The 14,385-nt window shown below is 41.6% G+C and overlaps 1 protein-coding gene and 1 non-coding gene across 3 annotated transcripts; both read right to left on the bottom strand.

Annotated features, from left to right (window-relative positions):
• Window positions 1-3,914: 3,914 nt before the first annotated feature.
• On the bottom strand, window positions 3,915-3,987 carry trnaa-agc (transfer RNA alanine (anticodon AGC)). Its single transcript has one exon. It is a non-coding gene; the product is annotated as a tRNA-Ala (tRNA).
• Window positions 3,988-4,571: 584 nt separating this feature from the next.
• Window positions 4,572-14,115, bottom strand: mapre3a (microtubule-associated protein, RP/EB family, member 3a). Of its 2 annotated transcripts, none has more exons than XM_055863707.1 (7): window positions 13,794-14,115; window positions 11,952-12,081; window positions 11,484-11,629; window positions 9,404-9,605; window positions 8,158-8,300; window positions 6,717-6,869; window positions 4,572-6,453 (listed from the first exon to the last, which is right to left on the bottom strand). In XM_055863707.1, the coding sequence occupies exons 2-7, from the start codon at window positions 12,070-12,072 to the stop codon at window positions 6,385-6,387; spliced, it is 834 nt and encodes a 277-aa protein (XP_055719682.1). In that variant the 5' UTR covers window positions 12,073-12,081; window positions 13,794-14,115; the 3' UTR covers window positions 4,572-6,384. The 2 variants fall into 2 exon arrangements, with proteins under 2 accessions (XP_055719682.1, XP_055719683.1); XM_055863708.1 differs by having other exon boundaries at window positions 9,449-9,605; window positions 13,794-14,111.
• Between the last annotated feature and the right edge of the window lie 270 nt (window positions 14,116-14,385).

The raw sequence follows: 14,385 nt of genomic DNA, 5'->3' as shown, positions 1-14,385 counted from the left end.
CAGCCACAGAATTTTTTGGGGGGGGCGGCACACGGGGAGATTGGCGGACTCAGGTAGGAGACCTGAGCCAACTCCCTGTGCTTACCGTGGCGAGAGAGTGACTGGGCAGGCACCGTGTTATGCGGTGAAGCGCCGATGTCCCCAGTGCGCACGCATAGCCCGGTGCACTACATCGCAGCTCCTCGAATCGGCCGGGCTAGAGTGGGCATCGAGCCAGGAGGGATGATGCCGGTTCAGCGCATCTAGTCTCCAGTGCGTCTCCTCGGCCCGGGGTATACTGCACCAGCCCTACGCACGGTGTCCCCGGTTTGCCAGCACAGCCCAGTGTGGCCTGTTCCAACTCCCCACACTTGCCGGGCTACAGGGGGGATCCAGCCAGGACGAGTTGTGCTAGCTCTGCGCTCGAGACCGTCAGTGCGCCTCCACGGCCCAGTGCATCCGGTGCCTCGGCCAAGGAAGAGGCCTCCTCCATGTCTCCCCAGCCTGGTGAGTCCTGTGCCTGTGCTAAGCCCTAACCATCCTGCATGTCTCCCCAGTCTGGTGAGTCCTGTGCCTTCTCCCAGAGCCAGGCCTCCTGTGTGTCTATCCATTCCAGTGGTGATCCATGGCACGAAGCCTCCAGTGGTGATCCATGGCACGAAGCCTCCAGTGATGATCCATGGCACGAAGCCTCCAGTGATGATCCATGGCACGAAACCTACTGTGATGATCCATGGCACAAAGCCTCCTGTGATGATCCATGGCACAAAGCCTCCTGTGATGATCCATGGCACAAAGCCTCCTGTGATGATCCATGGCACGAAGCCTCCTGTGATGATCCATGGCACGAAGCCTCCTGTGATGATCCATGGCACGAAGCCTCCTGTGATGATCCATGGCACGAAGCCTCCTGTGATGATCCATGGCACGAAGCCTCCTGTGATGATCCATGGCATGAAGCCTCCTGTGATGATCCATGGCACGAAGCCTCCAGCGACGCCCTCTAGTCCGGAGCCTCTAGCGTCGCCCTCTAGTCCGGAGCCTCCAGCGACGCCCTCCTTTTTTATGTCTCTATTTTGGTTTGGTCAGGGCGTGAGTTGGGGTGGGCATTCTATGTTTTGTTTCTATGTTTTGTATTTCTGTGTTTGGCCTGGTATGGTTCCCAATCAGAGGCAGCTGTCAATCGTTGTCTCTGATTGAGGTAGCCTGTTCCCACCTGTGTTTGTGGGTAGTTGTTTCCTGTTTTGTGTTTGTTTCACCATTCACGACTGTTTCAATTTTCGTTGTCATTCACTTTGTTATTTTTGTTTTTTTTCGTGTTCTGTTATATTAAAGTAACATGGACACTTACCACACTGCATTTTGGTCCGATCCTTCATATTCCTCATCAGAAGAGGAAGACAATCGTTACACAAACAAGCACCTAACAAGCATCTCTTCTCATGGAGTCACATGTTTTTGCCATGTGACAAGACAATCGTACACACACACCATGTATCGGAAATAAAAGTAACAAAACCACGTCCAAGTAGAAATATAAGAAAACAGATTGATGATGTATTATATATACACATCCCTATCAAGGACCAGTTCAACGACATAAAGTAGAAAACATTTTAATATTGCGGTGTTGCGGAAGACGTCAATGTACAAAGTCAAATGTTTGGTTCGCAATTCAGATTGTGTTCCTGCTTGAAGTCATGATGTATTAGCCTTCGTTTGCATGGAATTGCTTTTCTTCGGCTGTTTACATGAATGTGTATTTGAATGTCTTTGATCAACAGCGTGCAGCAAGTAATATACACTGCTCAAAAAAATAAAGGGAACACTTAAACAACACAATGTAACTCCAAGTCAATCACACTTCTGTGAAATCAAACTGTCCACTTAGGAAGCAACACTGATTGACAATAAATTTCACATGCTGTTGTGCAAATGGAATAGACAAAAGGTGGAAATTATAGGCAATTAGCAAGACACCCCCAAAAAAGGAGTGATTCTGCAGGTGGTGACCACAGACCACTTCTCAGTTCCTATGCTTCCTGGCTGATGTTTTGGTCACTTTTGAATGCTGGCGGTGCTCTCATTCTAGTGGTAGCATGAGACGGAGTCTACAACCCACACAAGTGGCTCAGGTAGTGCAGTTCATCCAGGATGGCACATCAATGCGAGCTGTGGCAAAAAGGTTTGCTGTGTCTGTCAGCGTAGTGTCCAGAGCATGGAGGCGCTACCAGGAGACAGGCCAGTACATCAGGAGACGTGGAGGAGGCCGTAGGAGGGCAACAACCCAGCAGCAGGACCGCTACCTCCGCCTTTGTGCAAGGAGGATCAGGAGGAGCACTGCTTCCTAAGTGGACAGTTTTTGATTTCACAGAAGTGTGATTGACTTGGAGTTACATTGTGTTGTTTAAGTGTTCCCTTTATTTTTTTGAGCAGTGTATTATGTATGCTTTGTTTGTGAATAATCTGGTAAGAACAATGACTGATCCTGTTTTCTTTGTCACTCCATACATTTGAATCCAACACATCCGAATCCAATACAATCTCAGTGTTTTCAAATATATCTTAGTAAGAAATGATGCATCAATATTATGTATCAGCATTTCAACTAAAAATGTCTTCTATTTAGTCAGGATCTTTATTAGATTATCATAAGACATTAAGGTGCCATACATGCTTATGTCAGGTCTTACAATGCGTTATAACCCACTGTACCACAAACTACTCTACTGTCATCAACTTTACTGCAGTCAAACGGTAACAAAGCAACCCTGTTTTCTCTCCCCCAGCCGTCCAGACACAGCCTTCCTATGGTTCCTTATGCCTTTCAAAGCCATCAAAAACCTCATCTGCAACCAGTACTTCTGGCTCACGGTCAAGTTAGTGGTGGCCCTGCTGCTGGTGCTCATCCTGGGCCTCTTCATCTACAGCATGCCTGGATACATGGCCAAGAAACTAATGGGTGTCTGAGAGAGAGGGTTGTGTCCTTTGCCCGAACACATAGACAGACGTATGTCTAGCCTACCATGTTTGAAATGCAGTGCCTACTTTGTCCTCAGTGGAGTACATGTTTTGGTGTACCTTGATAAGCAAACATTGTACAATGCAGCTCATTGAGACTCAACTTGTTGTCTGAGAGGGTGTTCTTGTCTGTAAAGGTCTACGATATCGATAGGCAGTTAGGTTTCAGCCCTACACATCAGACCTGCGTTCAAATACTATTTAAAATCATTTCAAAATGCTGATACTTTATCTTGATTATGCTTGCTTGGCTTCAAGGACCAATAGAATAGTCAAACTCTGAACCCCACCCATCTGGTGCTCTAGGTAGTATTTGATAGATTTTATATAGTAATTTAACCCAAATCTGCTACACAGCCTACTATGATTTCAGTGGAGTGTATTATTTGGTGTGCCTTGATAGGCAAACACAGTGCTGTGCAGTCCTGTATGGCTACTGGAAAAATGCTTGACTTCCTTCACTAGTCCTATGCTCTGAAGCCAATTTGTGTGTGTTGATGTGTATTTAGGCCTACTTCCAAAAGTTATAGAGTTGACATGATACTGTAGTCTAGTTGTAACACATAGTTTTAACTTACTGGCCACAGAATATTACACTAGCTACCAGGAGCATATCTATGTCCAATTCTCAAGGATCTTAGCTTTATTTTATTTCAAACATAATTATTTGAATTGACAATACTGTATTGAATTAAGAAGTTCATTAAATCTATTAAATATGTAGTCTATTTACTGATATTTTGATTGCCTGTAGGCCTAACCCACCACACCACCAAATGAATGGACCTATTGATAAAAACGTTTCGTAGGTTTACAATCTCTCCGATCTAAAGGTTGATTTAGATATTTTGTTATTTACATTAAGAGAATAAAGTCATAATAAGCGCGCTTAAATTGGCTTAACATAAAAGAATTGGAGGATGCGGGCATCGATCCCGCTACCTCTCGCATGCTAAGCGAGCGCTCTACCATTTGAGCTAATCCCCCGGATGGGTGCATCAGCTCCTGTACAATATAAGACGTCGCTACTGTTGTGTTATACTTGTGTAACAAGCATTGCCTGTATTGGTGTGAGTAGTACGGTGGTTCGACATTCATATCCGAAATTGTAGATCCATGTTCTTTCTACATGGATGTTTCTGGCTGATCTACGAAATAAATAAATATAACAATACAATTCATTTTACCGCTGCAACACATTGTGTGGAACAATAGTGCCCTCTACAGTCGTTGAATGGAAACGCATTGTCTTTTCTGGGCCCTACCGTTGACAGTCGGGCCCATAGCGCAGTGGTTCTCAACTAGGGGCACTAAGACTGCTGGGGGTACTTAGCCTATCCACAGGGGATACTTGAGAAGACTCATGAGACCATAGGCTTCCTGGTCAAATGCAAATGAGGGGGTACTTCAGGGGTACTCCGGGCAGAGCAAAAACCAGTTGGTGGTACAGTAACCAAAAAAGGTTGGGATTTACTGCCATAGGTGGCCAAGTGCCCACCACAGCCCTTCTAAGGTTTTCTGTGCGCACAATCTTGTAGCTAAACAGAAATAAACAATAATATTGTAACAGCTTATTTCACAATAGTTTATTTACTTAATAAAACTCAAAGAGATGAGAGTTATGCAAACAATGGTATACAGTCAACGCACGAGAGAGAATGCAGGTCAAATTCTATTGCAGATGGCTGTTTGCATTGTAAAGGCAGAAGTACAGGGGAAATGACTTATATTCCTTATGATGCTCATGACGACCAGCATCATTTTGAACTGGTCATAGACCCCTAACTAACTCAGTATATCCTAAATGGCACCCTATTCCCTATATAGTGCAGTACTTTTGACCAGTAGTGCACGATATACGAAATAGGGTGCCATTTGGGACGTAAACTCTGACTTCACTGTTGCCTAAACTCAACCTGCAATTCCTAAGACTACAGCTGCGCAATATATTATAGCAAACCAAAAGTACAAACATAGCAAAATTAAGCAACAGAAACGTGATATGATCAAATCAAAGTAAATCGTTTTTTTCATGCTCCTTTAAAGCTGAAATCCGCATATGGGAAAACGGCACCACTGTTCGCCCCAGCATGTTTGTTATTGTTCTAATTATGAAAGGGAGGAGCTTCCAGCATCGTGAAAATGTTTTCGTTGTTTGAAGTAACTTATTTTTGGCATTTTTGTATATATCGTAAACAGACGTGTCAGTTTCACCATTACGGATTCCAGCTTCAAATAACACATTTTTACATTTAAATTAAAAAATATATTTTACTGCCATAATGTCAGCCTACATAGTACCTCAGGTATTGTTAATACCAAATTAAGTTCAAACTCATTATACATAATAAATACCATGGCATTTAACCAGACACTTCTGACGGAAGACAAAATCTGCACATAAAATAGCTAACAAATATATTGCCCATTCACTGTCAATTTGTAACATTCTCATGCTCAGATACAGCTAATCAAGAATGAGTAGTCAAAGTGCATTGATCATATCCTATGCCCTAAATGATCATTTCTATACCAATTTCCTTTTTTACGTGTTTTCCCTTGATGTTACTACATGCCACCAACTAAAAGAAAAAGCTTCTTAAACTGCCATCAGCACAAATTACAGTATTGTTTAATTTTCATACATTTTGCATCAATTGTTCTACTATTTGTTAAATCAAATCAATAAATAAGAAAATATTGACAAATGAAATATAATTTGTTGTCATAGACCATTTTGTTAGAGTCTAAGTGTGACTCTTGTGGTAACGGGTAACCTGTAATACAGTAACATGCACAAGGTGCTTTTTATACTCTGGAACAAACCCAAAATGAGGTTTCGAAAAAGCACGAGTCAAACCAAAAAACAAACTAACAAATGCATTCTGACAACTACCTTATTTCAAAACCATTCCTTTAAAAAAAAAAAAACATATTTACAACTCTGAATGAATTGTGTAGGCCTAACATCCCCATGAATATCACATTGGTTTTGTTCATTTTTCTGTGTTATACTATGTGCCATGCTGGAACGACTAGGATATGTTCTGTTATTGTTGCCTCTACTGTGTCATTGGGGAGGGGGGAGGGAAGAGTAGCTTAGGACACTGAGAAGTAGAGGTGTATGTACAATAGATAGTCAGGGGGAAGAGAGGGAGACAAACATATATAAATATGAAGAAAGAGGAAGAGAGGAAAAGAGAGAGAGAACAGGAATATGATAGAGGTATTTATAGTGTGCAAAAAAAGGGACAAAGGAGAGAGAGAGAGAGAGAGAGAAACAGAGAGAGGGACAAAGGAGAGAGGCAGAGAGAGGGTGAATATGGATGGACATAATGGTTTAGAGGAGGGAGAGGGGGAATATGGACAGAAGGTATGAGAGGCTCAGTATTCATCCTGGTCCAAGTGGGCCTGTTCATCAATCTCGTCATCGTCTGGAGCAGCAAAGCCGTCCTGAAACACAAAATACAGATATCATCAGATTTACAGTGTATGTGGATGATAACCCACAACCCCTTATATTTGAGACATGAGAGAGGGATAGATCCAAATAAGGATAGCTCAGGGCTACACGTAGATTAGTAAAATTCTTATTAAAATTGTAGCATGTCTAGTTAAAAAAAGAAGCCTATTCTTTATTCAGTTTCAGTGTTGTGACCAATGATGTATATGAACACATTGAATTATACTGTATATGTCTGGGTTGTGACAGGTACCTCTGTGGCGTAGAGAATGTCCATGATCCTGGAGAGGTGAGGGTTGGTGTCAGTCTCGTGTTCCTGACAGATCAGCTCAATGTCTCTCAGCTTACTGAAGTAGAAATCTCTCTCCTTCTCTAGTCCGTCCACTGTCAACTTCAGCTCCATCAACTACACAGACAAGAAAAGGTCGTTTCAAACACATGGGCAATAAAAAGGTCGATGTACAGTGCCTTCGGGAAGTATTTAGACCCCTTGCCTTTTCCAAATTTTGTTACGCTACAGCCTTATTCTAAAATGGATTAAATAAATAAAAATCCTCAGCAATCTACACAAAATAGCCCATAATGACAAAGCGAAAACAGGTTTTTAGAATTTTTTGCAAATTTATTAAAAACAATAAACAGAAATACCTTATGCATGTCAGAGCAAAAACCAAGCCATGAGGTCAAAGGAATTGTCCGTAGAGCTCCGAGACAGGATTGTGTCGAGGCACAGATTTAAAGAAGGGAACCAAAACATTTCTGTAGCATTGAAGGTCCGCAAGGACACAGTGGCCGCCTCCATTCTAAAATGGAAGAAGTTTGGAACCACTTAAGTCTCTTCCTAGAGCTGGCCACCCGGCTAAACTGACCAATCGTGGGAGAAGGGCCTTGATCAGGGAGGTGAACCCAATCGAACATCTCTGGAGAGACCTGAAAATAGCTGTGCAGCGATGCTCCCCATCCAATCTGACAGAGCTTGAGAGGATCTGCAGAGAAGAACGGGAGAAACTCCCCAAATACAGGTGTGCCAAGCTTGTAGGCTCATATCCAAGAAGACTTGAGGCTGTAATCACTACCAAAGGTGTTTGAACAAAGTACTGAGTAAAGGGTCTGAATACTTATGTAAATCTGATATTTCCGTTTAAAAAAAAAAAATCAGTTTTCTTTATCATTACAGAGTATTGTGTGTAGATTGATGAGGGGAAAAAACATTTAATACATTTTAGAATAAGGCTGTTACGTAACAAAATGTGAAAAAAGTCAAGGGGTCTGAATACTTTCCGAATGCACCGTTGTACTCACTGAGTACTACAAACGTATGTTAGTTACATGCTTACTATACTTGAACTAAACTTACATTTTGTTTCCTAATATGCATGAAATGTACCTTTTTATCCTCCTCTTTATTGGATAAGTCACAACTGAGTCAAAAATTAGGAGACAAACTCTAGTGTGAACTTACACTCACACTTCACATTACAAAGACCAGAGCATGGATGTAGCCTACAGCCAAGTCTTAGGGCTAAGCATGACTCTACTTGCAATAAATAAAACCTGATAACTGAGTTGAAACTAATATAGGACACCTTAATTCGTATTGAATACTGTCAATACCACATTAGTACATTAGTATGGCCCAAGAGTTTACTTCTCCAATGTAGAGTAAGGCCTCCTTACCCTCCCTGGGACTCTACCTGTTGATTTAGCTCCATGAGTTCCGCGTCGCTGCCCCCATTCCGCGCCAGAGCCGGGGTCTTCCTCACATGCACGGTGGTGTTCAGCACCCTCTGGGGCGCTGGCATTATCTTGGGCACTGTGGGCGACATCCTCTGGGGGCCTGGAATGATCAGATAGTGTTAGGGCTCTATTCATTTTGTAAAACTGAAGCGTTACAGATTGCGCAATAGAAACGTAAAGGTCATTTCCGATTGAGCCGACATCTGGAGCATATGCAGTTTACCGTGAATGCAGTCTCCGCTAATGCAGAAGCATTGCCTTTAAATTTCAACCAGGCTGTAACGCTGAACCTCCGTGGTACTGATTGAATGGAGTCCTTCGTGTCGCAGTGCAGGTTTACTGTTATAACATTTAGGCCGGGATTCAATCCAAGGCGCGTTATTGAGCAGCGCACTATAACAGACTCTTAAAGGTCATTTACAGTGAACGCGATTTACGCAAACGTCGGGGGAAAAATGCCTTTAAAGGGCACATTGAGGGCTCTCTAGTGCACTGCTCTGTAATGCGCCTTGGATTGAAACCCGGCCATACTCACAGTAAATGTCAACAAAATACTATTAAACAAATATTTGTCAACTAAAAGTAGTAGAAATAGCAGTAAATACTAGTAAACATAGTAAACAAATGCTCGTTGTTTGTCACCCCATGCGATCAAAGCCATGGATACTACTACTACAGTGTTTCAACGAGAACCCATGTTGTAAGCATAGCAAAATGTTGCGCAGGTGGTGTAACACACATTAGCTATATTACTGAGTTTAGGAACCGATGCTGATTTATTTTCACCCTTAATACCAAAAGACAATGCACAAAAAAAGCTGTTTTTACACATTGCATGTCTAAGATCAAGGCTTAAAACAGCTCTGTTAGTACAAAGGGTCCCAAAAGGGTGCCACAATGATCAATTCACTCAATATAGAATAACTGGGACAATTTCCTTTATAATTTGGAAAATAATGTATTAGTGTTCAAAAAGGTACTGTGAAGATCACAAGAATACCGACACTGACTCCCAGCGCTACCTTTCCTCGACTGTTTCTAAAACGCTAGCCTGTGAAATGACCCTCACAGAGATATCATCCAGTGGAACATGCACAAACAGACCAGTTGCTTGCAGAGCGCTGTGCGTGTTTTGAGCCATCCAAAGCTCAATCAGCGAGCCAATCCCATTCAGAAGAGATATAACCATTCTTTTGGGGTTACCTGGAGGACCATGAGTTCTCTTGGGTCTGTGGGAAAAGTGATCACCTGGATTGGGGGCGGGAGCCATGTCTTGCCCCTGTCTGGCTTGTAGAGGGTCGTACTCCTTCCCGTCGTAGTTGGCGTCGAAGAACTTCTTGAACCACTGCACGAACTCAAAGTTGTCCTGGAACTTTCCTTTTACGAGCTTCTCGACAGGAATTATCTGTAGGAATGAGAATAAACATCTGAAAGCTTTTTGAGAGATGGAAATCTAGAGGCTGGCTGAAGTCACAAAGGAATGAAGCAAGGGGAAAATGGGTACGATAAACCACTGTTCCAGACACTAATTATTTTTGTTGTGATGATACGTGCCTTCATAAAGTATTCATAACCCCTTGACTTATTCCACATCTTGTGTTACAGCCTGACTTCAAAATGGATTAAGGGCTCTATTGAATCTGCATTGCGGATGTTCAGCTTTACAGCGTAACTGAAATTTAAAGGCAATGTTCCCACTTTAGCGGAGACTATATTCACGGTAACTGCTGCATATGTCAGCTAAATCGGAACTTACCTTCACAGTTCTATTGTGGAAACTGTAACACTTCAGCTTTACAGATTGACTAGAGCCCTAAATAGACCTATTTTTCACCCATCTACACACAATACCCCATTATGACAAAGTGAAACACATGTTTTTAGAAATGTTAGCACATTTATTGAAATTCAAACACAGAAATATCTAAATGACAAACATTCACACCCCCTGAACAATACATGTTAGAATCACCTTTGGCAGTGATTACAGGTGTGAGTCTTTCTGGGTAAGTCTCTAAGAGCTTTGCATACCTGGATTGCACAGTATTTGCACATTGTTCTTTTTTAAACTCTTCAAGCTCTGTCAAGTTGGTTGTTGATCATTGCTAGACAGCCATTTTCAAGTCTTGTTATAGATTTTGGGCCCCTCAGGAACATTCACTGTCGTCTTGGTAAGCACCTCCAGTGTAAATTTGGCCTTGTGTTTATGGTTATTGTCCTGCTGAAAGGTGAATTTGTCTCCCAGTGTCTGTTGGAAAGCAGACTGAGACAAGTTTTCCTCTAGAATTTTGCCTGTGATAAGTTCTATTCTGTTTCTTTTTATCCTAAAAAACACTTCCTAGTCCTTGCCGATGACAAGCATACCCATAACATGATGCAGCCACCACCATGCTTGGAAATACGAGAGTGGAACTCAGTGATGTGTTGTGTTGGATATGCCCCAAACATAACGCTTTGTATTCAGAATAAAAAGTTAATTTCTTTGCCACATTTTTTTTGCAGTTTCACTTTAGCACCTTATTGCAAACATGATGCATGTTTTGGAATATTTGTATTCTGTAAAGGCTTCCTTATTTTATTGTGAAGTAACTGCAATGTTATTGATCCATCCTGAGTTTTCTCCTATCACAGCCTTTAAACTCTGTTTTAAAGTCATCATTGGCCTCATGGTGAAACGCCTGAGCAGTTTTCTTCCTCTCCGGCAACTAAGTTAGGAAAGACGACTTTATCTTTGTAGTGACTGGGTGTATAGATACACCTTCCAAAGGGTAATTAATATCTTCACCATGCTCAAAGGGATATTTTTTATTTTTACCCATCTACTGATATGTGCTCTTCTTTGCGAGGCATTGGAAAACCTCCCTGGACTTTATGGTTTAATTTGTTTGAAATTCACAGCTTGACTGAGAGACTTTACAAGTAATTGAATGTGTGGAGTACAGAGATGACGTAGTCACTCGAAAATCATGTTAAACACTATTATTGCAGACAGAGTAAGTCCATGCAACTTATTATGTGATTTGTTAAGCAAATTTTTACTCCTGAACTTATTTAGGTTTGCCATAACCTATTCACTCAAGACATTTCATTTGTAAAAATTCTAAAAACATAATTCCACTTTGACATTATGGGGTATTCTGTGTAGGCCAGTGACACAAAATCAAAATGTCATCCATTTTAAATTCAGGCTGTAACACAACAAAATGTGGAAAAAGTCAAGGGGTGTGAATACGTTCTGATTTGTAATGTTTTATAGATGATGACAAAAAGATAATAGTCTGACTTTGTCGACTCCCATCCTCTTGAAGGCAGCCTGGAGAACTTTGAAGTTGTGTATGAACTCATGTTCCAACTTGGCCTGGAACTTAACCTTCTTGAGCAGGACACAGCCTGGGAACAGCATGTCCATGAACTGACAGTACGCTGCACCTAGAAGGCAAACAGAAGGAGAAAAAGTGCATACTGGTAATAAGACAACACAATTCAAATCTCATCTCTACTCATTACTTGAATGGGTTTGGTGAGGACTTGAGGTCCATCCCAGCAGGAAAAACTGGTTGAAAGGATGCCATGATTATAACCAGTGTAATGATGTCATTTCAACCAGATTTTCCCAACGGGATAGGGAAAGGACCCATTCATTTACATGATTTTGGAGATGATAGAACGACTCGTATGTTCTCTAGGTGGAGATAAGGAACACAAAAATAGAGAACTTTGGAGCAATCACAAGTCAGGAATGGAGACCTACCCGAGCAGAGCTGTTCTATCTTGGTGTAGGTGAGGTGTAGGGAATCGTTGAGCCAGGCCAGCATATCGTGTCTGCTCAGGGTGTCACAGGACACAGACGTGGCGTGCACATTCACTGCCATCTTCTATACCTAAAGAAAGAAAATACATTACAAGAATTAGACATTCACTGCCACACTTTATACGTGAAGACGAAAAAGACATTACAATTTGACATTCACTGCCAAACAAAAAACATTGCAAAGATGTTAAACTGGGCTGCATTTAAGAAAACTCTATAACATACCATAGCAGTGCTGCAAAACATAAAATGACTTTTTGTGGTTAAAAATAGAAGGAATTCAAGGATCTATTGTAAAAAAAAATCAAGGAATTCATACTTTGTTTGAGAAGAGAACATGAGGGTTCCTCACAGGGTCACAAAACATCAGCAACGAGGGCTTTGTTCCAAAACTTGCTCTGACATGGGCTACACAAATCAAATCAAATCAAGTTTATTTTATACAGCCCTTCGTACATCAGCTAATATCTCGAAGTGCTGTACAGAAACCCAGCCTAAAACCCCAAACAGCAAGCAATGCAGGTGTAGAAGCACGGATACACTACAGGTATGTATTTGTTTCACTACAAAACAGGAATGTAAATAGAAACTAATGTATGCCTTGTGTTGAAGTGAACACTACACCTTCTGGGCTAGTTTGATGTTGCAGGAGGGATTTATTTTTAACATTTAATCTTCTGTTGTCACAATAATCCTCTCAGTTGAGACAGAATTTCCTAGTGCTTGATTTCCTGGCAGCACAGACAAACAGGACGCTGATGACACTGATAATAACCAATCAGATTTTTCCCCCCCGCGGCTATCACCTGACCCAGGATCTGTGGATACGTGCAGAGGAATTGGCCATGTATTTGACATATGTATGACCTGATAAAAATAAATAACATAGACTAGTATCATCACCTTTTCGGAAATGAAAAAAGAAAAAGTATTAGCCAACGTAACGAGTTGCATGTAGAAAGAATAGACTACACTGTACATATTTTTTATGACGTTTAAATTATGGGAGTATAATGTATTCATATTAATGAATGATCCGTCTGTGCCGACAGAGGAGAATGGCCTAGCTCTTTTCCCATTCCTGCCTTTGCTCTCAGAAACATTATAAATGATTGCATAGCGATATACAATACTTGCACCTCCGAGGAGCGTGCATTGAATAGCACTAGCCTGCCTATCTGTCAAAATCCCAGGTGGCCGCACAATTAGGTAGGCTAATTGTAGCCTATTACGGACAGTAGACCTACTCCACCTACCGTTAACTGTTTTATAGAGGGCTGTATGTAAAGGGTTATTAACACCTGGGTTTATAATACCATCATGGCTATTCTACTGTAATAAAAGCTCAATTACAAGCAACCATATACACCACAGACACTACCGTGGGAGGAGTCAATTTTATTCTCGTCTCTAAATCCTATTCTATTCTAGGCCTTTACAGAACCGTGCGCAATCTCACTCTATATAAGGTTCACAAAATAGATTAATTTATTCGGTATTTATACGCAGTAAATTGATAGTGTATAGCATGCTCAGAGAACAATACATTTGCCCTATTTTTATTAGGTGTAAAGAAACAAAACCCTGCAATGTTACAGTTGCTATCCAATGAGCCGGGCCCCCTCTGCAGGCCTCTCCGAATAGAGAACTGTCACTGTAAAATAAATATCCTCACTGAATGGATGAGGCACCATATTATGCCATAAAAATGCAAAAGGCACGCATAAAATGTCTAATTTGCTAAGGCAAATGCAGTGTTTGGGTAAAAAATGCATTACTCACTGTATTCCGAGAGCTATCTTTCTCTGTTGTTATTTCGCTGGCAGTATTCCTATGCTCCAATCCTCCGCTGTAGCTGTTGCCAGAGTTCCTGCGCGGTGCACTGGTTAGTAACGGCCCGCCCCCACTACTTCCTCAGTGTTATCTGGGATATTTGGGACGTCCCTACCGTAAACCTCACTAACCCCAGGGGTGAAAGTAAGGCGGTACGGTCCGGTACGGCGTCCCGGCAAAATAAATAGTGAGCCTATCACAATAATGAAAACAAAATGTCAAGGAAATTGTAGGCTGTTACACCATTATTTACCATTTACCATTACGGTATGTCAGAGGGCGAAAGCATTTAAAGTGGTTGTTCCACTGGATGTCATTAGGTGAATGCACCAATTTGTAAGTCGCTCTGGATAAGAGCGTCTGCTAAATGACTTAAATGTAATGTAAATGTAATTTGAAAACGGGTGGTGTGGCTGCAACCTGGTCTCAGCACATTTCGTATTATTCTGTACATAAATCCGAGGAAACGATTGGTTACTTACATACATAGGCTAGGGGTTAAGGTTAGGGTTACGTTTAAGTTTAGGAGTTAGGTTAAAGG

Source organism: Salvelinus fontinalis, chromosome 15, assembly GCF_029448725.1.
Source record: "Salvelinus fontinalis isolate EN_2023a chromosome 15, ASM2944872v1, whole genome shotgun sequence".
Lineage (NCBI taxonomy): Eukaryota > Metazoa > Chordata > Actinopteri > Salmoniformes > Salmonidae > Salvelinus > Salvelinus fontinalis.
This window is presented reverse-complemented; position numbering and strand designations above follow the sequence as displayed.